We start from the raw sequence: 26,130 nt of genomic DNA, 5'->3' as shown, positions 1-26,130 counted from the left end.
AGGATCACATCTGTTCCTATAAACCAAGTTCGAAGATTGTTATTTTATTTTGAAGATCACAACTCACTGTAATTGTTCATGATAATTATTTGTAAACTGAAAATCCAATTATCTCGTTATCAAACACCTTCAAAGAAATAAATTATCGCGCGTTAGCTACTAGTAGTAAATATCAAGCTGTTCTATTTTTCAGGCCCGTGTCATGACAGGCCGGTCGGCCAATTTGGCCATCTAGGCTGAATGTACAGTACACAGGAGGCACTCATGACACACGGTCAGAGGCGCTCGTTACGTGCAATCAGGGGTGTCGCACGTTGTCATAGAGGCTACCGGAGCAACCGGTGACGGGTTAACCACATCCTATTTGTTAGTTTATGATAATAACACCATATATTCCTGTGAATACGTTATGCACACTTTAAATAAAACCAGACTTCCTGGCCATGTAAATATACAATAACCTGAGAAGATGGAATTTATATCCTCAAGAACATTCCATCCAGATACAGCAGATGCTACTGTATAGAAATGACAGGTACCAAAAACATTAGCAGCCTTTCATCTTTTCCTCCACCAACTCGATGCAGCGGTATAGCACCAGTTGAACAAGATTTAACATGCACACTATTTGTTTTGTAATCTCATCAGCATCCTTTTCATTTTCCAACTGAATTTGCTCCGCGATTGGTCTTAATGGGGTCAGCCACTCCGAGTGCACCTTGTGCAATGTCTCTTTCCGAAACAATTTTGCAGATCTTTGTCCTGAACAAAAGGGAAAGATAAAAGGTGATGAAACACACAATTCACATATGTTCCATCTTCCATTGTGGCACATGCAAATTCTAATCAATTAATCAGGTGATGAAGCAAAATTGAGGAATCCTACCTACATTCTGCTGGTTTACAAGAATTGGAAATTTTGGGGGGAAATGCAAATCATATCGGTTCCATTACCCATTTCGAACTGGGACGTATGTCCATTGCACAGTACTCCAACGCCTCGTTGTCTCGTTCGGTGTCATGGCACTGCTCTCTAACACCCCAGGTGTTCGTCACGAGCTAAACCACGATTGTGAACCTAAGTGAGTAAGTTCGTGTGGATCCGATCTCTTATCGCACATCCATCTCCGTTTATTCCGATTATATTAAGGAATTCACGAAGTTTGGAATTAATTTGCGGTAGGAAATAACAAGTTTGGAGTGACTGAGGGGGTGTTTTCAGGTTCAGATTTTTTATGGTTTCTAAACCTTTGTAAGTTTCTTTCTTCCGTAACACAATGACATGCAGCTCTCCTACGTCAATAAAAAAATAAGGACATGTATGTGCATGACTTAAAAATTGGGAATAAGAACCTATGTCAGACCACTAGTGTTAATTTCAACTTTTTGTAAGAATGTTTTAAAGATCCAACAATTTTCCTAACAAAGATCATTGGATTTGATACAAATTAGAATGTATAATATTAGTTTGCTTAATTATTCCCACAAAATAAGAGATCTACATTGACGGGAAAAAACTGGAAAATTTTGAAGCATATTTCAAATGGTTGTTAAAAAATTGCAAGAGTTCAAATGTTGTGGATGCAAATACAAGCATAGCATGAATTGAAAGAACAAGGGTCCCATAATGATTGTGACAAATTATCAATACAAAAGAGCAGACCTAGTGATGAAGACTCCCACATGAGTCAGGTCTAGGGAAGGGATAAACCGATACAAGCCTTCCATACGGAGAGGCTACTTCAACCCCTAGCCTAGTGACTTAGACAATTGTCACCTGTCATGGGCATCATAGGAGCGGTCACTCATGTGGGGCCGCACCTATGCGCGCCAAAAGCGAGAGGCCGCAGGGGGCGCTGGCAGCAGCGCGCGCAAGGAAGGCACGGGCGCTGGCAGCAGCACGCGCAAGGAAGGCATGGCAAAGGAAAGCACGCGCAAGGAAGGCATGGCAAAGGAAAGCGCGCGCAAGGAAGGCATGGCAAAGGAAAGTGATTGATTTGGTGGCTATATTGATAGACCTAAATTGTAGGGGAGATAATTCCAATTAGTCACTTGCCTAATTAGTGGTTGCCTAGTTGGTCAACCGGTGGCCTATATATAGGCCTGTACGCAGGAGACAAAGGGGAAGGAATATATTATCAAACCAATCTCTCTCTCTTGCAATGACTCTTAAGCGCCTAGGGCTGCTACCCTAGAACCAAGCCTGCGGCAGAGGGGTATAACCTCGCCGGAGAAGACAGCTATCCCCATGGACCGAAGGTCCATGACACCTGGTATCAGCTCCAGGTTATCCTCACCACCACAAGCCGCCCATCCCTCACCACCACCAGTCGCCGTGCCATCAGCCGCCGCAACGCCCTCCCACCCGCCCTCTCCAACTCCAGATGCATTCACTCGGCTCGAAGAGAGTTTTGGTCGTTTCGCAGAGCAGTGGGATCAGTTCGTTGTGATGTTCCACCGCTACAAGGAGAAGACAGAGAAGGAACTCCAAGCAGCGGTGCAGCTTCAGACGGCAGCGCGAGGGTTCTTGGCACGCCGCCAGGTACAGTCCCTTCGTGGGGAGAAGCACCTTGCTGTGGCCTCCAGGGCCACCCCATGGCCGTCATCACATGAGCAGGTCGTGGCGCGCCTGCAAGCCGCAGTGCGCGGCTTCCTTGTTAGGCGGGCGGTGCGGAAGCTGCACTTGCTGATCAGCTCATCGCTGCACCAACTCGCAGCCTGCGCGCCCAACCACTAGGTCTTGTTTATACTTTTTGAACCCCCTGCAGAAGTCGAGATCTGGGTATGCAGCCCCCCTGCATGGCCAAAGAGGGTCGTCTCCTTCATTCGGGCACCTGCCTTGGTGCTGGATAGACCCAACATAAGAACGGGCTGGTTCCTCCTCCACCTTTCATCCAACGTGAAGGCCGCAGTTCAGCTCTTTCCTTGGGATCCAGGAGGACAGGAGGATATAGCTGCAGTTCAAATTTATATTTTAGTTCCACAATTATTTTGTATTTTTGTCTTAAATAATAAAGGTAAGCCGAGATGTAAAAGGCTCAACCTTAAGTCGTGTCAGTTAAGTCTATGGCAGCTCGAGGACGAGCTGGTCCTCAAGGGAGGGGGAGATGTCATGGGCATCATAGGGAGCGGTCACTCATGTGGGGCCGCACCTATGCGCGCCAAAAGCGAGAGGCCGCAGGGGGCGTTGGCAGCAGCGCGCGCAAGGAAGGCACGGGCGCTGGCAGCAGCACGCGCAAGGAAGGCATGGCAAAGGAAAGCGCGCGCAAGGAAGGCATGGCAAAGGAAAGCGCGCGCAAGGAAGGCATGGCAAAGGAAGGTGATTGATTTGGTGGCTAAATTGATAGACCTAAATTGTAGGGGAGATAATTCCAATTAGTCACTTGCCCAATTAGTGGTTGCCTAGTTGGTCAACCGGTGGCCTATATATAGGCCTGTACGCAGGAGACAAAGGGGAAGGAATATATTATCAAACCAATCTCTCTCTCTTGCAATGACTCTCAAGCGCCTAGGGCTGCTACCCTAGAACCAAGCCTGCGGCAGAGGGGTATAACCTCGCCGGAGAAGACAGCTATCCCCATGGACCGAAGGTCCATGACATCACCACTACACCAGATCTGCCCTTGTGACAAATTATGAATATCTGAAGATAAATTGTTAGTGTTAAGTTTTGGGTGTTACCTCTTGAATCTATTATCAGAATAAATCTTAGCAAGTTTAGAGCTGATATTACCTGCATAGAAATAGGGAAAACGTGAAATAATATCGGAAAATATTTCTAGACAAAAACTGCACAAGGTTGTGAAAACTGATAGCCCAATTGGTAGGGCAGACAAGTAAAATTTACAATAACAAAGCACCTTAAATATAAAGAAATGAAGCAACAACCCATTCATCAAAGAGTAGCAAACAGATAGCACCAGAAGAGCACCTTGCTTGACCACATGGAAGGAAAAAGGGTTACTGGAGGTAAACAGAAGGCAATACCAAGGTGTGATGGTTGTGGCGGGTGAGGTGCTGGATGTAGAGGAACCTAGACTACGCCAGCCTAAGAGGCCACAGACAGTTCCACCAGCGAACATGAGACAGGGAGCATAGACAAGAGAGGGAGAAAGATCGATAACTTCCTTGATTAAAGATAATATTTACAACCTCAAATATCTAGAGTTCAAAGCTAGGTTTACTGCCTAACTAACTGTTCCTGAAATAAAGGGAAACTGATACATCTATGCTAGGGCACCATGGTGTGGGCGTTGTGCACACGACTCCTAGCCAACATGTGTCGCGATAGTTGCCCTGTGATCTTTGTTGTCGCACTTGCTATACTTGCACCCGTGGATGACATTTTTTTCTCGAACGCGCAGGAGAAATGTTATTAAGAAGGAAAAGAGATCCCAAGAGGGACCAAACAAAACAAAGAAGGTCACCTTACGGCGGCCAAAAACAAGAGTACAAAAAAGGATCCATAAAAACTACTTTAGAAACCTCCTATGGGAGCCCAGGAATTAGGGATGTTAGCAATTGAAGGTCTTTGGCCCGCGGATGACATCTCTCCCCGCCCGCACAAACAGCTCGTCCTCGAGCTGGAACTTGGGGAAGAGCTGCTGGAATTCAGACAGCGGCATCCACGTCATGCTTGAAGTTTCTTGTCATTTCCAGTTTCCACTACACTAGTACTTGCCAAACTCCCCTTCCCAAACGACCTTTGAGCACTGACTGCGGCTCAGCGCACACAGCCATGGCTGATTGGTGGCAGCTATGGTGGTGTGACCAGAGGTGTACCCTTGAATGGTTTCAACAACCCGACATGGAAGATGTTGTGTAGCTTTGCTCCAGCCGGTAGTTCAACGCGATAGACCATCTCCCCAATCTTTTTCAGGACCTTGAAAGGACCATAAAAGCCAGGCCCAAGCTTGTTGTGCCCTATGATGTCCATAGAGGGCAAAGAACAATGTAATAGGTGCAACCAGACCAATTCCCTACCGGTACAGGCGCACCACGATAGGGGTCGTGTCGGGCAGAAGGTGAATGTGGTGGTCGTACGGCCGCGCCGGTGGGAGGCCCTGCGGCTCCTCGAAGATGGCGCCATGCTGCTGGAGGAGGCGGTCCAGCAGGGGCTGCTGCTCCGTGATCGCCATCAAGGCCGTGGTCGGCTGCGCCCTGCTTGCGGCCTCTGCCCCCTGGACGTCGTGCCACACGACGCGGCGCTCGTCATGGCCGTCAGGTCCCAAGTGATGGGGCCCAATGTCCGAAGGAAGTCGACGTTGAGGATGAAATCGAAGCAGCTCAAGTCGATGCTGACGCAGGTGATGTCGTACTCGTCGCTGGCAATGGAGATGGGCACGTGGCAAGCAATCCCGGCGCAACGAAGGCGGTCACCGTTGGCCACCGTGACACAAAGTTGCTTGTCGCCGAAAGGTGCCAAACCGAGAGAGACAATGTGGCCCCCTACAGGAAATTATAGGTGGAGCCGGTGTCGAGCAGGGCCAAGAAGCGTGTCCACTTGAGCACCACGGGCATGACCATCGTGTTGTCCGTCCGAATGCCCGCAAGTGCATGGAGGGAGACCACCAACGTGTTTGTCGCCACGGCATCCTACGTCGACTGGTCTGCCTACAGGGTGGCCTCTGTTATGGCGTCCTCCACGACTTCGTCCGCAAACTCGAAGTCGCCTAACTCCAAGTCGAAGAGTTGCTTGCACTGATGGCCACAGACGAATGGCTCATTCACAGTTGAAGCACAGCCCTTGACGGCGGCGCTCCTGCTGCTCCCGCCGGCGTGAGGTGACAGAACTGTCGAATCGGCGGCAGAGCAGTCACAGGCGGCTGTGCAACGCCTCCAAGTGCGGTCGTGGGCTGGAGAGGCAACGGGCGCGGCTGCTGCCACGCCGGTCGTTGGGGGATGAACGGGAGCATCACGATGATGCTGTTGTAGCGCAGCTCGAATGCCCGAGCCAAGTTTGCGGTCTCGAATGTCTGCGGCGCGCCCCGAAGGTGATAGGACGCGAGCCAAGTCCGGTCAGAGGCCAACGTCTTCTGGCCACGGAAGAACTGCTCGGTGATTGAGCCAGTTCATGGGTTCCACCGAGCCGTCGTACGTCGTGAACGGCCTGGCTCGGAGCCGGACTGGTCCTGGAACGCCTCGTGTGTGGACCGACCGGAGGAGGCGCCCAGCGGAGAGGGGAGTAGGGTCCCATCCACCCCCTGTACAAGAGGCCTGGGGCCGACACGCCTCCAAAAGGCTCCAGTGTAGTAGTGCTCGCCGGCGGCTACGGTACTGTCGTGGTGATTGGCGTCGTGGAGTATACCAACGGCGGTGCGGATCCCAGCGCACATGCTGGAACTTGCGACGACGACCGCAGGAAGGTCACCTGGTGGATCGGCACATCTGCCGAATGTGAGGCTGCCGGGGTGCACATGAGGGCCAGTAGCGATGGCGTCGTCAAAGCCGCGACGGTCGTGGTTGACGATGGCAGAGGCGGCTGCGGCTGGGAGCCCAACATGATGGCTTTCATCGCGGCCACGTCGGACTGCAACGCGAACATGTCGGACTGCATGGTGTTCATGCCGGATTGCATGGTGGTCACTTGGGCTTGCAAGGCTCCCAAGTTGTTGAAGTGGACGAGGGACGCCGTCAGCTGCTCGTTGGTCATCATGGGAAGGGCGGTGGTCACGCCAGAGGTGGGCTGAATGGGCGCGATGGTGGTGATGATGGGCAGCACGGTGGTGGAGGCGAGTGGCAACGATGACGGCAGGGAAGAGGGCAAGGAGGCAGGTGGGGCTGCTGGTGGGTTACCCACGATGGCCGGAGGAACAGAGGCCTCGGATACTAGGTTGTTAGGAACCCTAGCCCTACCTAGGATTGACCGTTGGTTGTAGGGGTGAGAGATTTGTGAACGGGGTTTAGGGCTCCTGTGGCGGCGGCATGGGCGTCGTGGCTACTGCTGCGCGCGAGAGGAGAGGCTGCTAGGGCAAAGGTCGGCTCCCTGAAGAAGTCGGAAACAATATCCACGTGACTGGTTACCAGGGTGCTAGACGCCCGCGTCGCGCCGGCCTGGCCCGCTGGAAATGCGGAGGAAATGTGTTTCTACGCATGCAAGCGAGTGAGCACAAAAAATCCTACACTGCATGAGCGGGTACACGCTGTCGTCCTGCTCTGCAGCCAACCAAACATATGCCAAAGCACGGTCAACGGGATGAGGCCGGCCTGGGCGCAGTAGTCTGAGCAACCAATCACGCGGTATAAGTTTTTGTTTGCTTCCATTAGATGACCACTTACAAGTATTTATGTCCCAGTTGATGCTTATATGATCTAAGGATAAGAGATGTGAGATCTCTTCTAATCCCTATCCAACTAACCAGAGATAATCTCTCCTTTATCTATTTATTAGCTAGGCCTTATCTAATCTATTTGGCCGATCTCAACCACCTGGCCGAGCCTGCGCCTGGTATAGGAGATGCCGGTCATAACACAGGGATAGAGATAGATCGGATTCAATCAAACAGGGATAGAGATGGGATTCATCAATCAAGGAGATCTCATGGTATTGTTTCCATAAACCTGAGATCTCCCTATCTACCCTACAAGGTGCTCTGAGGAGACTATCTTGGATGTCCAGCATATGTTGCCATGTGATATTGCCTCCTTCCCCTGCAAATATCTGGGACTCCCTCTATCCCTTCATAGATTATCCAACCAACTTTGGCCCCTGGTGGATAAGATTGCTGATAGATTACCTAACTGGAAGGCGGACTTATTAAATAGGGCAGGGAGAAGAATTCTAGTGCAACATGTTCTCACTGGGATGTGTGTTTATACTGCTATGGCTATTGATTTCCCTATGTGGGTCATTAAGGAAATTGACAAGATAAGGAAAGGTTTCTTATGGAGAGGCAGAAGAGAGGTTAAAGGAGGGCATTGCATGGTGGCTTGGGGAAAAGTGTGTAGACCCTTGAACTTTGGAGGTTTGGGAATTTCCAGCCTCCTTGAGCTCTGCTGGGCACTTAGGATGAGATGGCTATGGCTGCAAAGGACCGACCCTACCCGTCCCTGGAATAATCTTCCGGTTCATGTCCCAAGCAAAGCTAAAGCCTTCTTCTCTTCTGTGCTTGTCACCGAAATTGGTGATGGTGCTAACACTTACTTTTGGAGTGACAAGTGGATTAATGCCAGAAGTGTATCTGATATTGCTCCAAGGCTCCTCTTGACTGTTCCAAAAAGAATTGTTTCTAAAAGAACTGTTCGCGAGGCCCTAACTAATAGAAGATGGGTCTCTGATATTAAAGGTGCCTTGACCTGGGGAGCTCTGGTAGATTACCTACATCTCTGGAATGCCATAACTGATGTTGTGATGCAATCTAATTCTGAGGATAAGCATATCTTTTCAATTGCTTCTAATGGGCAGTATTATGCAAGCTCGGCTTATAAGGGTTTCTTCACTGGCTCTGTTGGTTTTGAGCATTACAAAATGGTCTAGAAATCTTGGGCACCTCCTAAGTGTCGGTTCTTCCTTTGGCTGGTGGCTCATAATAGGTGTTGGACTGCAGACAGACTGGAAAAAAGAGGACCGAATCATCCTCCTAGATGCCCTCTTTGTGACCAAGAGCCTGAAACCATCAACCATCTCTTGGTTTCTTGTACCTTTTCTAGATTATATTTGTACTGTGACTAACCTGGATTAGGCGAGATGATAGCCCCCTCGGGTACTGTAGCATATATATAGGCAGACAATAATATATGGGCCTTAACACCCCCTGTCAAACTCAAGGCGGAAGTGGAGGATTTGAAGCATTGAGTTTGATTAGATGAAACTGATGTTGTGCCCTAGTTTGTGCTTTTGTGAAGAAATCTGCAAGCTGTAATTATGAGGGCACATATTGAAGATCAATGGTCTTTTGATGACAATGAGATCTAGTGAATGAGACATCAACACCAATGTGTTTTGTGAGTTCACGCTTCACTGGATCATGACAAATTTGTATAGCTCCAATCTTGTCACGGCGAAGAAGTGTAGGCGAGTCACAAGAAACGCCTAGATCAGCCAAGAGCCAACAAATCCAGATAATCTCAGCAGTAGTAGTAGCCAGTGCTCGAAGTTCTACTTCAGTACTAGATCTAGATACAGCAGCTTGCTTCTTGGATTTCCAAGCAACAGGAGATGATCCAAGAAGAATACAGTAACCAGTGATGGAGCGACGATCTGTAGGATCACTGACCCAGGTAGCATCAGAGTAATCATGAAGCTGAAGTGGGGAATTTGAGTCATAAAATAAACATTGTGTTTTTGTCCCCCCATAAATATCTAAGCACACGAAGTAAGTGCCCATAATGAACTGATGTAGGAGCAGAGACAAACTGACTCAAGATCTGAACCACATGAGCAATATCTGGCCTGGTGACAGTAAGGTAAACTAAGCTACCAACAAGATGTCTATATCGAGATGGATCCTCCAAAGGTGTCCCATCAGTCGGACGAAGAGATAAGTGAAGATCCATAGGCGTGGCAACACTGCGAGTATCACTAAGACCAGAACGATCAAGAAGGTATTGTATGTACTTGGCCTGAGAAAGATAAATACCATTTTGAGTCTGCAAAACCTCAATGCCCAAAAAATAACTGAGTGTCCCCAAGTCAGACATTTGAAATTCCTTACTCAGATACGCCTTCACATGAGCAATATGGTCTGGATCATCGCCTGTAATCAACATGTCATCAACATATAGTAATAGCAACGTGCGTCCTCGTGAAGAAACATGAATGAACAATGTTGGATCATGATCACTAGAATAGAAACCACAAGCCGATGACAGAAACAAATCTCTCAAACCAAGCACGAGGAGCTTGTTTGAGACCATACAAGGCTCGACGGAGACGACATACATGCCCTGAGGGAACCTCTATCCCAGGAGGTGGATGCATATAGACTTCCTCATATAGATCACCATGAAGAAAAGCATTTTTGACATCCATCTGAGAGATAGTCCAAGAAGATGAGGCTGCAACAGCAAGTAAAGCTCGGACAGTAATCAGATGGGCCACATGAGCAAAAGTCTCATCATAGTCAATACCCTGAGTCTGTTGAAAACCTCTGGCCACAAGACGAGCTTTATATCGCTCAATAGACCCATCAGATTTGGTTTTAACTTTGAAGACCCATTTGCACGTGATAGGTACAGCACCAGCAGATAACGGAACAACATCCCATGTACTTGTGCGATGAAGGGCATTTAATTCATCAGTCATAGCAAGCTGCCACTCAGGTATACCAGAAGCCTCTTTATAAGATGATGGTTCAGCAATGACTGCACAGGCACGGGAAAACCCATAACGTTCTGGAGCTGCAATAGTGCCACGGTCACGAAGATGATACCCATGATTAAAAACAACATGAGAGTCATCATTGTTAGTACAAGTATCAGCAACAGGATCATCATCAGGACTGGCCGTGGGAGTAGAACGAGGACGACGAATGTAAGTCTGAGTAACAGGTGGTTTGGAAGAGTAAGGCTGAGATGTTGTGGAAGTGGAAGGTGGTGTGATGGGAATAAGAACATCTGGGGTAGAAACAGTAGGTGGTGATACTGATGAAGTTTCAGAAATGGGAGGAAGGCTCATGAAGGAGGTAGACTCTGTGGAATGAAAAGAAGAATGAGTGGAAGAGTTGTAAAAGAAGGGTCGGTTTTCATTAAAGCTCACATCTCGAGAAATACGCATGCGACGAGAAGATGAATCATAACACCGATAGCCTTTATGTTCAGGCCTGTATCCAAGAAAAACACACTCAACAGATTGAGCAGTCAATTTAGTAAGTTCACGAGGTGATAATAGTACATAACACGTACATCCAAAAACTCGAAGGTGGTCATATCGTGGAGGAGTTCCGAAAAGAACTTCACCAGGTGTTTTGCCAGAGAGTTTAGATGACGGTTGTCTATTGATGACGTAAACCGCAGTAGAAACTGCTTCACCCCAAAAATGTGAAGGGACAAAAGAAGAGATCAACAAAGTGCGAGCAGTTTCTATAATGTGACGGTGTTTGCGTTCAGCTACACCGTTCTGTGCATGAGCACCAGGACAAGAAAGCTGAGCAAGAGTACCCTTTGAAGTCAAAAACTGGCGAAAATTATCAGATAAATATTCACCACCAGAATCAGAACGAAAGGTTTTAATGAGTGGAAAATTGAGTGTGAATCATGCGAGCAAAGGTTTTATAAATAGAAATCAGCTCAGAGCGGCGTTTCATGAAATAAATCCAAGTGTAGCGAGAATGATCATCAATAAAAATGGCATAGTATTTATATCCACCTTTTGACACAAAAGGTGCAGGACCCCAAATATCAGAGTGAACCAGCTCAAAGGGTTCAACAGAATAAGAATCACTAGTAAAATATGGAAGTTGTATTTGTTTTCCAAGATGACAACCCTTACAACAAAAATCAGACTCAACCGAAGTATGACCTAAGCAACGTGACTTTATTAGAGTAGACAATCTAGAGCCACACAAATGACCTAGACGATGATGTCACTGGGCAAAAGACGCAACAGAAGAAAGGGTTGCTGAAAGCACATGCGCTGGAGATGTAGCCAAGGAAGGAAGCCGGAAAGAGTCCAAGATGTAGAGGCGAGGAGCGGCTCTACGGCGACGGCCAGTCCCAATCACTTCCCCTGTGCGAAGGTCCTGTACAAAACAAGATGAGTCATCAAATCCGACAAAGCAATTATGATCCGTAATTTGACCTACTGAAAGAAGATCCATAGATAGCTCAGGGACAAAGAAAATATTAGGTACTATAAAGTGAGGATCAGAAAGAGAACCCTTATGAGTAATGTGGCATACAGTACCATCAGCTGTCTGCACTGAAGCACCATCTGTGACAGGTGTAGTAGAAGCCAACTTTGACTGATCAGATGTGACATGAAAGGAGGCTCCTGAATCAAGTACCCAGGCCGACTCTGAAGTACAAGCGAACGAAGTGGCAGCAACAGCAACTGAGCCTCTAGTAGATGGTCCTGGACCACGACCACGAGCAGCACGTCGTGCACGAAAATCAGTCAACTTCTCAGGAAACTTGACAAAGCAAAGCTCAGATCGATGATTGGTCTTGCCACAATGATCACAAGGCTTAAAAATATTCTTAGGTTTCTAGGCAGTAGCCAACACACTGTGAGGATTACCACCAGTACAGGAAAGAAAATTAAGACGAGTCTCTTCAGCAAGTAAATCAGACAACGCCTTAGCCATTGTGAGAGTGTCAGAACCCTGAAGTAAACGAGCACTAAGAGAATCAAACTCGGCCCGAACACTCATGACAAATCTGTAAGTGAAGAACTTCTCAATAAACTTATGAGCCGGACATGGATCAGCAGTACAAGCAGGCACCATGGATGTCAAAGCACTCATCAGGCGATCAAAGGCTGAGTAGTACACATCAATACTCATATCATTTTGCTCAATAACATGTGTCTGCTGCATGAGGGTGTGTAATAGAGCACCACTGTCCTGAACAAAACGCTCCTTCAAATGAGACCAGATGGCTTTAGCAGTTTTAAATTTAGACAAACTCATAATAATAGATGGTTTGACGCTGTTCACCATAGCAGCCATGACTTTACCATCATTAAGCTGCCATGTTTTGATATCAGCAGCATTGCGACGATCATCAGCAAGAACGGGTGCCTCATCAGTCAAATGGAAGAGTAATTCATGTCCCCTGAGTGCAGTCTCAACACAGAAAGCCCACTCCGAATAATTTTGACTATCAAGAGTGATATTGACTACAATAGCATTTGTCGCCATATTGAAGGACAAGAGAACACTGAAGAAAGCAGAGAATACCAAAATTCCGGGCAGGTAGTCGGAGGTGCAGAGGACAGCAGGCCGACGGCAGACGACGGATCTGCGCAGGGACAGCAGGGGAATCTGCGCAGGGGAAGGATCTGCGCAGAGACAGCAGGCCGACGTCTGCGCAGGGACAGCAGGGGAATCTGCGCAGGGGAAGGATCTGCGCAGAGACAGCAGGCTGAGCGAGATTCGCGTTGCCGCAGCCCACAGTCCCTTGCGCGCAGCACCACTTCGCACCGCCGCACGTGAGCGCGCGGCAGACAGGGGAACCGCGACAGCTCAGGCGAGCGCGCGGCGCAGGGACAGCAGATCCGCGACAGCTCAGGCGAGCGCGCGGCGCAGGGACAGCAGATCCGCGACGGCGCCGGTGGTCCTCGCGTCGAAGTAGGGTGGCTGCGACGGCGGACAGAAGCGCGAGCGCGCGGCGCAGGGACAGCAGATCCGCGACGGCGGACAGGAGATCCGCGACGGCGGACAGCAGATCCGCGACGGCGCCGGTGGTCCTCGCATCAAAGTAGGGCGGCTGCGACGGCGGACAGAAGCACAGGGAGCGACGGCCGGCGGATCCGCGACGGCGGCCAGCCGCAATGGCGACCAGGAGCCGTGACGGCGCCGGGAGAGGGATGAGGTCCGCGACGGAAAGGGACCGCGACGGCCCGCGACGGCGGCAGAGGATAGCTAGCGCGACGGCGCCAAAAATTTGGATCAGGGTCGGGTTTAGACGTAAACCCTAACCCTAACCTGCTCTGTTACCATGTGACTAACCTGGATTAGGCGAGATGATAGCCCCCTCGGGTATTGTAGCATATATATAGGCAGACAATAATATATGGGCCTTAACATGTACATCACTCTTCAGAAATTTCGGCTCCACATTCTTGCCCCTCTCCAGGGTGACACAAACTTCCTACAGTGGTGGAAACGTATTGCTGATATTGTGTCAGATATGACCAAGAAGGGGGTAAATTCACTTTTGATTCTGGGAGCCTGGATGATCTGGAAGTTCAGAAACAGAGTGGTGTTTGACGGCCCACCCCCCATATCACTACAATCTTAGAGGCCACTGCTGAGGAAAGGGAGAAATGGATGGTTGCAGGAGCTAAGGGTCTTTCCTTTTTAGCTGCTCCCAGTACCAATGTCTGAGATAAGTTGTAATCTTTAGTTGTGTATGGATTGTTTCCTTTATGCTTGTTTCTGGTCTCCATAAGGAGGCCCTGTATTCGGGTCCTTTCCGACCCTTTTTTCTTCTTACTTAATAAAATTAGGCGCAGTTCTCCTGCGATTTTCGAGAAAAAAATCTCCCTCCCTCCCTCCCTGTACCTATTTATCCCTCCCTCCCTGTACCTATTTATATGAGCCTATGATCCTCCTCTCATAACATTCAATATACAGCAGTCCACCTGCTCTCAATGAAGAACCAGGCAAAACTAGAGTGGAGGTGGATGGAAGGATCGAGTACCAGAACTAGCTAATACCAGATGTTATGGCTGTGGTGGGTGAGGTGTTGGTGATGTAGAGGAACCTAGGCTACGCCGGCCTGATCTCTTGGCCGCAGGGAGTTCCACCAGCAACATGGATTTTGTGCACCTAGAGGTCTGCTATACAATGTACTGTGGCATAAATGGAGTAAAATACAGAATGCATATGCACTTCATGCTGTCTTTTGCTCCACTTTGCTAGCAGAGAAATTTAAGAAAAAATCCCCCTAACAATTTAGAATGTGCAATCATAAGACTAAGCAAAATTTCTGATTCGGAACCCCAACTACTCAAGCATGGCCAATCAAAGAGGCCAACCAATCATAGCCGCACAGAATTTGATTGTCGAACCAGATCACATTCTATTAAATTAAAAAGGCCGTTTAATTAAAAAGGGATTTCCTAATCCTTTGTGTATACACAAGTAATCATTATTTTTAAGCGCAATAAGATCATTAGAAGTAAATATACCTGTTCACTGTGATCAGGAAGGCAAGGAGGACCACCTTCTGGAGGCCTCAAAATCAGCTCAACTAACTCAAGTGCATGAGATGCCCAGCGCGGTAACCCATTACCTCGAAATCCTTCGTCTTCAATACAATCATTGTCAGCTTGGCGACTCTCTCTCGAAACTTCCTGCCTCACTAGATCAAGGAGAATTGCAGTCTACAATAACCACAAGTCAGAAATTTATTGATGACGTTAAAAAAGAAGCTCAAAATTTAACGTCCATGTTTGTCATTCTAAGCATATTGTGCCTTAGAAGATTAAGGGCAGTAACATTCATATTACTTTTATCCTCCAATAGACTATGAGCATGAATAAGATTGAGTTACCAAAACATAAAGAATGACTACTTGAACATAGTGTTAGAGGAAAAGTGTCCTACCAAAGCTGGAGATGTACTATTGTTTACAAGACCATGTAAGATGTCAAATCTCTGGGATGATGGCACCATTGAAATAACCTGACAATGTAGTGTCATAAATAAGTGCAATATTAAAAAAAAGGCAATGTTACAGTACATAGGACGTAGAGATGCCATCCAAAATCAAGCTATCATCATGGGAATCATGGCAATTATCATTTTCACACTTGTTGCAAAAATATGCACCAAAAGTGAGGAGCAAACTAAAAAATACGTTAACTAGATTCATGCCATTGAGTTCAAGAAAAAAATAGAACTGTGCCATTATAATTCAGTTGTATTTAAAGTGTGCCACTACTCCTCACCTAATAGGGTAGGTGCCATTATAATTCAAGGTACTCCTCACCTAATAGGCTGAATTATAGTGACATGGATCTAATTAACCCTTACGCATAGAAAAAAGGAATTCAAGGTACTTGCCTTTTTCAAAGCAGCAAATGCTTTTTTCCGCACCAATGCCATAGGGGCAGCAATCATAACGCTTTCAATGGCCTATAAATGTCACTAAAATATTTATGCAGTAGAATACAAAAATTACCACGTTTTTTATAAAAACAAAGAGTGATACCTTGAGTGTTTCAAAAATGCGATGAGCAAAGCATGTGAAATCTACATGATTATTGATCTCTTCAACATGATCTTCACCGGATAGAATCAGCATTAAGTTTAAACTGTGGGATTTGATTATCCATGGGTAATGAATTGAGGATAGGACATATTTAAGCATGTTAATTGCTTCCCATTTTTCCATATGGTTGCCCTGAACTTCCTTTACTGCTAATTCCAACTCTTCTCCAGCATACTTTGACATATCTTTATCATCATGCATAAGTGTCCACACAACTGTAGAACAGGTGACGCATGTAACCAATGAGCATATAAATGATACACTAAAGAAATTGGTGCAGTAGAAACTATCACCACCTGAAAGTGCTGCACCATCCATAGCAAAGGAAAAATGCTCCATAAAATCAGCATCTTCCTCTGCATCACTTTGCAAATAAAGTTAACAGATGAAACTAAAGCAAACCAAATGTGAAAAAACGAACAGAAAATAAATTGGATGAGTTAGACACCTTTGGAAAGTTCAACCGTTGCAGCTGTGACATCACTGCCAGTTAGTAGGCCACGATAGGTGAATCCACTAGTTTTAAGAAATCTGAAACTCTGAAAAACAACTGAACCACAAGCAGAGAGAATATCCTGCTGTCTGCTTCGTGATACAAGAGCCTGAAAGTAAGATGGCATGCATTGCACCATTATAGAACTTATTAGGTAAAAGGAAGAAAATGAACTGTAAGGAAAAGCATCATCTCATCTACTCACTATATTCTGAAGGGAGTATAAACCAAGAATTGCACAGAGATCTTTGTTTTTGTTGAACTTTCAGTAGACAGAACAATAATGCAAAATCAATCAGAACATAGAAATGATAAACAAAATGGTAAAATAAGTTTCAACATTAAACAGCTCACATAGTTACTTAGATTAACAAACCATTGATATGCACATTTCTTGAATGGCCTTGCCAACACCATGTGCTGCATTGAAAAGATCAACAGCAGCACTTCCATGTTCCTCAACACATTCTGATACAGTAGCATGCATAACTTTAAGTACAACGGGCAGTGCCACCTTTACTTGCTCGATATGTCGCCTCTGAATTAAAGTAAACACTGGCCAACAAATAATTAGTTGACGAACATTGAATAACATGGATACTAGTCTTTTAGAAGCAGGCGAGCAACATATCTGTAGAGTTTATCTACAGTATGCAGTGCTATCCTAAACGATAACAGTTGTGTTTAACATTTAAACCGTTTAGACAGAGTTTGAATGGTGTTAAACATTTTTTACTGTATCACCAAAATATACATACTTACTCATGAAACAAAATCTAGAATTCTAGCAGGTATATGGTATGGGCCGCGTTCCGGCTGACCGATCTGAGATTGTAGTGGTGAGAGATCGGTGGGTGAAGGGTTAATCACGAGGGACGGCGGCCCGATGCCGTGGTTGAGGGCGCAGCACAGTAGGAGGCGGCTAGGGTTGGTTTCTCCCGACTCCCTAAAGGAAGTCGGAAACAATCTTGTTTCTGCTTGCCTTTATTCAAGTGTTTACAGATCTATATATAGAGCTTTCTCAAGTCTATCTAATAGCTTTGGATAAGTCTAACTATCTAGATAAGCCTCTCAGCTAACTATGGGCCTTGGCCCACCCTGCCCGACCGGCTATCAGCCCCTAATGGGCTGCCAGCGCCTAACATATGCCTTGCCGTACATAACATCTCTCCCCGCCTTCGCAAACAGCTCGTCCTCGAGCTGTAGGTCGGGGTAGGTAGCGCGAAATTCGTCAAGGTCCTCCCATGTCGTGTCGTCTTCAGCAAGGCCGCGCCAGTGGATAAGCACCTGCCATGTGCCACGTCGCAGTTGGGCTCGAATCACCTTGGCCGGCACTGGGAGCAGCCGACCATCCATCACAAGCTCCAGCGTACCCGGGGCTACAGGGGGATCTCCACGGTGAGGTTTTAGCAAGCTCACGTGGAAGACATCATGGATGCGAGCGCCCTCGGGCAGCTGAAGGCGGTAGGCCACCGACCCAATTTTTTCCTGAACACTGAAAGGCCCGGCGTAGCGAGGTCCCAACTTGCCTTTGGCGCCGACGTGGAGAGACTGAGTAGTGCGGTGCAGCAGCCGCAGCCATACCTAGTTGCCGACCTGGAACTCCACCTCACGATGTCCGGCGTCGTAGTATTTCTAGGCTAGCTGCTGGGCATGTAAGAGACACTGACGAGCCTCGGCCAAAATCTCATCCCTGGAGCGAAGCATGGCATCTGCAGCTTCGGTGCGGGCTGTCCCAGGCGTGTAAGCTAGCATGGGCAGGGGAGGCCGCCCGTAGACCACCTCAAAGGGAGTGGCGCGTAGGGCAGTGTGGTAGGAGGTATTATAGCAATATTCCGCCCATGACAGCCAGTCCACTCAAGCACGTGGTCGGTCGCCAGTCACACACCGTAGGTACATCACGATGATTTTGTTGACCACCTCCGACTGACCATCTGTCTGAGGGTGGAAAGCGGTACTCATCGTGTCACCCCCGCCATCTTAAAGAGGTCCCTCCAGACATGGTCGGTGAAGACAGGGTCCCGGTCACTGACAATGGACAACAAAAGCCTGTGTAGACGCACGATGCCGTCGAAGAATGCCCGTGCGACAGACGAGGCGGTGTAGGGGTGGCCAAGGGCGATGAAGTGGGCGTACTTGGAGAAGCGGTCCACCACCGTGAGGATGACGGACTTGCCCGCCACCTTGGGCAGCCCTTCGATGAAGTCAATGGAGATGTCGGACCACACCTGGGACGGCACCTCAAGGGGTTGCAGGAGACCACCCGGCTGTTGTGCCAGTGTCTTGTTCCGTTGGCACGTGGTACAAGTGTGCACCCAATCATGTACGAGGGCGCGATCACGGGGAATGTAGAAGTCTACGCGCAGTCGGTGGAGGGTCTTCTGGACGCCCTCGTGTCCGGCGGAGTGTGCCAATAGTAGCACCGGATGACGTAGGTCGCCGTGGTCTGGCACGAAGACGCGAGTCCCATGCAGCAGCAGGCCGTCAGAGAGGCGCCACGGGTCGACCAGCTGGTCGTTTCGCAACTGCTGGAGAAGGTGCTGCACGTCCGGCGCGGCAGCTGTCGCCCGCCTGATGTCGTCTAATAGGGCCAACGTGGGCCCCGAGATGGTCTGGGACGCCACACCCGCCCCCTCCAAAGGTGCCGACGTCGCCTCCTCAGCATCGCGGCGGGAGAGGGCGTCTGCTACGGTGTTCAGGCGCCCCGGCCTGTACTCCACCGAGAAGTCAAAGCCAAAGAGTTTGTTGATCCACTGGTGCTGAGGTACGGTCGACAGGCGCTGATCAAGCAAAAACTTAAGGTTGTAATGGTCAGTGTGAACAGCAAAGTGACGCCCCCACAGGTAAGGGCGCCAGTGACGGACGGCCTGCACGAGGCCGATAAGCTCCCTCTCATAAGACGCTAGCTTGAGATGGCGGGCGACAAACGGCTTGCTGAAGTAAGCGAGGGGTCCGGCGCCTTCATGAAGGACCGCACCAAACCCCGCTCCCGACGCGTAGCAGTCGACGATGAAGAGTTTGGAGAAATCCGACATCTGGAGCACTAGCCCTGTCGACAAGGCGTGCTTAAGTGCGTCGAAGGCGGTTGTCGCGTCGTTTTCCCAAGCAAACGCGTCTCGCCGCAAGAGACGCGTGAGTGGGGCGACGATGAGGTCGAAGTCCTTGATGAACTTGCGGTAGTATCCCGCAAGCCCCAGAAAACCCCGGAGTCCTCGTGCAGACCGTGGGAGCGGCCAGGAGGCCACAACCGCGACCTTGTCGGCGTCCAAGGTAGGCCACCGACGGGGCGCAGAAGGAACACTTAGAGCGCTTCAGGTGGAGGTGGTGTGCTCGAAGGGTGTTGAGGACGATGCTCACATGCTGCAGATGCTCCGCCCACGACGAGTTGTAAATCAGAATGTCGTCGAAGAAAACAAGCACAAACCTCCGAAGGTATGGCCGTAGCATGTCATTCATCAGGGCCTAGAAGGTCGCGGGTGCGTTCGAGAGACCGAACGGCATGACCTGGAACTCGTAGTGGCCATGGTGAGTGCAGAAGGCCGTTTTGTCGATGTCCTCGGTGTGCATCCGCACCTGCTGGTACCCCGAGCGGAGGTCGAGCTTGGAGAAGAAACGAGCCCCATGGAGCTCGTCGAGTAGCTCGTCCGCCACCGGGATCGGGAACTTGTCCTTCGATGTCCGGGCGTTAAGTGCACGGTAGTCAATGCAGAAACGCCAGGATCGATCGGCCTTGCGAACTAGCAGCACCGGAGCCGAAAACAGGGACGTGCTGGCTCGTATGATGCCTTGGGCGAGCATGGCCTCGCATTGTCGCTCCAGTTCATCCTTCTGTAGCTGCGCGTACCGGTATGGTCGAACTGCTACCGGACCGGTACCGGGCAGCAGGTGTATGCGGTGGTCGTACGGGCGCGCCAGGGGCAGCCCTGTAGGCTCGTCGAAGATAGCGCCGTGCTGCCAAAGGAGGACGTCCATGAGGGGCTGCTAAGCGGCGTCGGAGACGGCCACATCAAGCTGCTGAGGGCCAGGCGACCGCGAGGCACGCACGCCCTGCCAGCATATACGTCGGCCTTGGTGCAGGAACGACAGGGTCAACTCCCAGAAGTTCCACTGAATGGTTCCCAACGTCTCCAAGAAGTCCACGCCTAGGATGAAGTCGAAGCAGTCGAGGTGCATCCCGACACATGTGATGGAGAAGGCCTCGGAGCCGATGATGATGGGAACGTCACGGGCTATTCCTGCGCATGGTAGGCGGTCACCATTTGCTACCGTAACCCGGAGGTGTTCACTACCCTCCATAGGTAGCCCGAGGCGACGCATCGTGTCCCCATTGAGGAAATTGTGGGTTGCCGCTCTCCTTTGGTTATGACGGACAGTAGCAGGGTCTTGTCTATGCGGATGCCCGCGAGGGCGTGCAGCGAGACCACCAGCGTGTTGGCCCCGGCAGTGTCAGCGACCACCGGTGCCTCCAGGAAGCCGACGTTCTGCTCCACTGCACCCTCCCCGACCGCGTCGTCGATGAAGTCGTCCACCTCGAGGTAGAAGAGCCGCTGGCACATGTGCCCCGGGACATAGGGCTCATCACAGTTGAAGCAGAGCCCTTGCCGGCGCCGTTCCTGCTGCTCGGCCGGGGTGAGGCGGCGGAATTGGCGCATCGGGGGATTGCCCTCTCCGGCGACTGCAGCATTGGCTAGTGATGCAGCGGGCGCTGCGGGCAGGGCGCGTCTAGGAGGTTGAGACCGTTGCGGTGGCCGCGCCCCGCGTGGCTGCGGTGGTGGCATGGCTGTCGCGCGGCGCTCGAATGCACGCGCCAGGTACATGGCTGTCTGCAAATCTTGTGGTGCTCGCATTTCAACGTCTACCCGGAGATGTTCGAGAAGGCCGCCCACGTACAGCTCCGTCTTTTGGAGAGGGGAGATGTCGCGCGCTCGACACAGCAACGCTAGGAAGCGGTCCGAGTACTCTTGGACCGTAGACAAGAAGGGTAGGCGCCCCAGCTCGGCGATGCGTGAACCTCGCACTGGTGGTCCGAAGCGGAGACGACACAATTTAGCGAAGCGGTCCCAAGGAGGCATGCCCTCATCGTGCTCCAGGGCGTAGTACCACGTCTGTGCAGGCCCCTTGAGGTGGTATGACGCCAGCCATGTGCGATCGGAGGCCGGAGTGCGCTGTCCCCTAAAGAATTGCTCACAGTGATTGAGCCAATTCAATGGGTCTTCGGATCCGTCATACGTGGCGAACTCCAACTTATAAAAACGTGGGGAGGGACGAGCGTCGACGCCCTCGTAAGCCGTAGCCTCCATGCCAGCATCATGGCCCATGGGTGTGCGCATGGTAGGGCGACCACGCGGTTGCTGCGGCGGAAACGTGGGGTAGTAGGCTGCTGCGCTCTTGGGAGAGCAGTCCATCTACCCCGTTGTACAGCGGGTTACTGGCTGTGGGACCGCCATGCCCTCCAGTGGCGCTGCCCGGCATGGAGGAGGTGATCGTCGGCCGAGGCGAGATCGACGAGTAGACGGGGGCGGCCACCGCGGCAGTGCCATAGGCCCATGATGGAATTGGTGAAGGCGACGGTGGAAACTAGATGTGGTGGATTGGGGTGGAAGATTGCAGCGGCGCTGTGGATGACGGGGTCGGCTCTATGGGCATGCCGTAGGGGTAGGAGATGGGGTGTAGTGGTGCAGATTGCAGCGGTGCGGATGGATGAGTGAGGGTAGGCCGATCCACGGATGATAGCGGCGCGGATAGGTTTGGCTGTGGTGGCTGGGCATTTGGGGGAGCAGGGATGCTGATCTGGCCCGACAGCAGCGTGCCCAAGGTGTCCTGGACGTTGCGCATGCAGTGGCTCAAGTTGACCAACGTCGCAGCGATCTCTGCGGACGTGAGGGCCTCCGCCGGCGGCTGGACCAGCGGTGCGCCCGATCCTGGAATAGTGGAGGCCAGAGCGCCTGTGCTGGCGAGCATCATGGCGCTGGTCGCTGCAGGGGGCGCGACCAGCGCACCGGACGTCGCTGGAGGTGTGCTGGCCACCGGCGGCAGCTGCTGCCTGGGGACAGCGGAGGAGCTCATGATCGTCGAGAGCTCTGATACCAGATTGGTATGGGCCGCGTTCCGGCTGACCGATCTGAGATTGTAGTGGTGAGAGATCGGTGGGCGAGGGGTTAATCGCGAGGGACGGCGGCCCGACGCCGTGGTTGAGGGCGCAGCACAGTAGGAGGCGGCTAGGGTTGGTTTCTCCCGACTCCCTAAAGGAAGTCGGAAACAATCTTGTTTCTGCTTGCCTTTATTCAAGTGTTTACAGATCTATATATAGAGCTTTCTCAAGTCTATCTAATAGCTTTGGATAAGTCTAACTATCTAGATAAGCCTCTCATCTAACTATGGGCCTTGGCCCACCCTGACCAACCGGCTATCAGCCCCTAATGGGCTGCCGGCGCCTAACATATGCCTTGTCGTACATAACATATACATATTTATGCATTGACATCTGAACGACAAAAGGGAATATACTATGTCTTCCACTAGCGCATTGACAGTTTATTGTTCAACATGAAGTAAACTCAAGTTAACTAATTCATAGTTCTAATAGGCATTTCATGAACCTGATTCACTTCAGCAAATTAATCATGTTTACTCCGTATTTCAATGCTTTTACCGCTTTTACCGTATTTCAATGCCTAAACAACATGGACTTTGTTTACTGTTTACATGCTGTTCAAATGGCAGTTTATGTCATTTAGGTGAAAACTGACTGTACACATGTCAGATTATCGGATTTTTGTGGAACAAATTAAGGTGGATATTAAGATAATAGGTTCAAGTTTCAGATAAGATGCAGTTATCCACATGCACAAAAAATTTACAAATATCAAACACAGAAATGAGGAGACAATTGTAGAAGTCTTCACAACACAAAAGTGCACATACCTTTAGCAAGTGCATCGAGTAGAAGAACAAAACTGGATAAGCCATTTGGTAGCTCCATTGGTGCATCTAATGCCTGCATTAACCAAATATGAGAGGTTAAGAAAAAGAGATCAGAATACTTAAAGGAGCTGAGAATCAGTTGTAGAGTTAAAAAAAATACAAGATCATAATTTCGAAATGAATCAATGAGGAACCACTTGCAAGAGACACCTGGCAAAACCTTGGTCCATGGAAAATTGGAAATCATAGTAACTATGGCATGGTGCATTTGGAAGTGCAGAAACAGTTGGATTTTTGAAGATATCACACCAACAATATCTATGTGCAAAAGCATGTTCATGAAAGAGTTGTTCCTCAACTCCTACAGAATGGAAAAATCGCTAGCCAATACTGTTAGAATTTGGATACAAACGTTGTAAATGCTTCCGCTCCCCCATTGTAATCTATATATATCTTCACTTTTTTGTTAAAAAATATATATTGTAGGAAACCCCTACAGAACATTAAGATCAAAAAAATGAGGAACCACTTGCATTACACAAGTCTAGGCTAAGACACGAAAGGGCCTCTATCTAAGTTGATTAGGTGGCTCGAGTAGCATGGTTTAATTCCATGTGGAGTGAATTTTAGTCTAGGGTTAAAAAAATCATTTCGTCTGTCCTACACCAAAGCGCATATCTAAGTCCAGCCCCAGTCGTGAAAATTCTCACATGGGCTTACCGTTGTGTATGAGTGCAGGGGGTTGGGGTCTTAACCCCTGCAGGTTGAGTTTTTTCTTAGTATGGCCAAAAGATAACATCAACTACAAGTAAAGATTGTAAAGATTAATCCAGATCTGTTAGATGAGAAGAAACCATATCAACCATCTCAGATCCCAAATGACCATCAGTCATGAGCCTTTGGACATATACAATTACTTCTGGGTGAGAAAGGAGCCAAGATCCTCCTTGCAAAATGTAGTCACAATTTGCAAACAGCATTCTAAGTCCCCTTTGGAACAATGAAATTCTTCATGTATCCTGTGTTTTTCCTATGAACATGAACTGATTCCTAGGGGGCCTAAGTGTTGAGAAATTTCCTATCAGCAAATGTACACACAACTTGCAAGCATTAACACGCTCAAATTCCCAAGAACAGAGAAATGTTCTATCGTCATTGCGAAACGACAGTTATGCAACCAAGAACGAGAAGTCAAGAAATTAATATATCTAGAGAATTTGTCTATGCAACACTCTAGTGTTTTGGGCTCTTCCGTCGTCCGGTTTTTTCTTCGTATCTTAGCTGGCTTGCCTTGGTTTATCCCTTCCTGAGTCCTCAGTCACTTAGAGCCTTTCTGCCTCTTTTCCTCCTCCTAACATGCCCCACAGCCAACCAGCCTGCGGGCGCAGTAGGGTTTCGCTAGAGCTCTACGGCTACGGCCGCAGCCGTGAAGCTCCAATGAGACCCTACCTCGCTGCAGCAACCTCCTCCTTCCCCTCCCCCAGAAGACCTCTTGATGATGGTTGCCCCGCCCCCAACCTGGCCTAACCGCCGCCTGCTCAAGTGGCATTACCGTGCCTCCACCTCGCCGCCATCTCTCCTATCCCCACTCCCTGGCCTGCCTGCCTCCCCAAAAAATTCTTCTAAGCCTGCCAGATATGGAGGACAGAGAGAGAGAGAAAGAGCATTGTATAGCATTTCTCTGTATAAATCGAAGTATAACAAACCTCACAGAGGATGGAGAGCATGTCCCTCGGATTGCAATTCGTCACGAAGAACTTTAGGATAGCTGCGGCAACATCCCGGCATCTCCCCATTCGAGCCCCTAGCTTCGCCACGGGTTTGGGAAGCACAAGCGAGAGCGCGTCAAGGGCCATCTGTTGTCAGGACATAACAACGAAATCAGTACGCCAAACACCCATCGTTATCCGTTCTCCCAAGCACATCAAAAAAATCGCAAGACACGTCAATTCGAGAGGAACGCGTTCCGACCTGGTTCGAGATCGATGACGGGCGAGAGAGGAACTCGAGCACCTCGCGAAGCAGCACTTCGGAGGCCCCTGACCTCGACGCGTCTTGGCTGTCGTCGCTCCCGTCATCGAGCTCGCCACTTACGCCGGCTGCGGTGTCAAGAATGTCGGAGATGGTGAAGGAGGCGGTTTCGGAAGCATTGAAGTTGCCGGACTCGCAAGCCTGTGGTGGAACGGAGATGGTGAGAGTTTAAAAGGGCTCCGGGAGACCGGGACCGGAAAGAAGCAATTGGTTCGAGAGATTAAGGTGTACTAAGATCGGGTTAATGGGTTACCTCGGAAAGGGCGGTAAGTGCTTCGCGGAGGCGGCCAGGGTACGGGGCTGCGGAGGCGGCCGGAGTAATGGGGTCTTCGGCGATGGCGGCGGCGGAGGGTTCGACGGCGTTCATGGCGCTGCTGCGGTGCCGCAGCCCGCACTATTGCCGATTATGTAGGGGGGAAAGTTTAGCATGTGACATTTTCAATGTAGATATTTCGTAGGTCTATAAACTTTTAAAGACCGTGCATTGCGACGGCTCACAACAATACACACGTAAATTATTCACTAAAAAATTTTAAGATTTTTTTGTTGATTGTCTCCGCACTTCGCATAATATTGTTTATAAACGCACAGGTACCATAGGCAGTAAATCAGAGACCCCATCACTCGACTCCCCCACTTTCAAGGTTTCGTAGAGCAAGAGGGGAAGTGAAGAGGCGGACATACATGTTCATGCCGAAGAAAGACACGACGAAGATATGTGCATCTGGAGGCAACATAGGTAGTATAATGCTAGATATATAGGGAGAGAGCACGCAATCGGAGAAAGAAGCCCAGCCGGAGCAGCT

General features: G+C 49.5%; 1 protein-coding gene across 8 annotated transcripts; it reads right to left on the bottom strand.

Moving 5' to 3' along the window:
* Positions 1–342: 342 nt before the first annotated feature.
* Positions 343–25,769, bottom strand: LOC100191395 (aberrant lateral root formation 4). Of its 8 annotated transcripts, none has more exons than XM_008666696.4 (16): positions 25,578–25,769; positions 25,265–25,465; positions 25,000–25,149; positions 23,294–23,366; positions 16,746–16,924; positions 16,575–16,631; positions 16,325–16,478; positions 16,173–16,232; positions 15,817–16,091; positions 15,669–15,740; positions 15,210–15,287; positions 14,792–14,986; positions 11,843–12,010; positions 11,568–11,678; positions 3,682–3,733; positions 343–762 (listed from the first exon to the last, which is right to left on the bottom strand). In XM_008666696.4, the coding sequence occupies exons 1-16, from the start codon at positions 25,689–25,691 to the stop codon at positions 548–550; spliced, it is 2,154 nt and encodes a 717-aa protein (XP_008664918.1). In that variant the 5' UTR covers positions 25,692–25,769; the 3' UTR covers positions 343–547. The 8 variants fall into 8 exon arrangements, with proteins under 8 accessions (XP_008664918.1, XP_035820472.1, XP_008664966.1 ...); XM_035964579.1 differs by having other exon boundaries at positions 16,724–16,907; positions 25,578–25,758; XM_008666744.4 differs by lacking the exon at positions 11,843–12,010.
* Between the last annotated feature and the right edge of the window lie 361 nt (positions 25,770–26,130).

The sequence above is a fragment of the Zea mays genome, chromosome 1, assembly GCF_902167145.1.
Source record: "Zea mays cultivar B73 chromosome 1, Zm-B73-REFERENCE-NAM-5.0, whole genome shotgun sequence".
In the NCBI taxonomy this organism is placed as follows: Eukaryota; Viridiplantae; Streptophyta; class Magnoliopsida; order Poales; family Poaceae; genus Zea; species Zea mays.
Note: the sequence above shows the minus strand (reverse complement) of the source record. Positions and strands in the feature narration are given on the sequence as shown.

Coding starts and splice junctions, on each gene's coding strand:
- LOC100191395 (XM_008666696.4), bottom strand. CDS start 25,691: ATGAACGCCGTCGAACCCTCCGCCGCCGCCATCGCCGAAGACCCCATT. Junction 16,925..23,293: donor ACTCGATGCACTTGCTAAAG/GTATGTGCACTT, acceptor TTTGTTGGCCAG/TGTTTACTTTAATTCAGAGG. Junction 12,011..14,791: donor TTCCTGATCACAGTGAACAG/GTATATTTACTT, acceptor GTCGTGGTCCAG/GACCATCTACTAGAGGCTCA.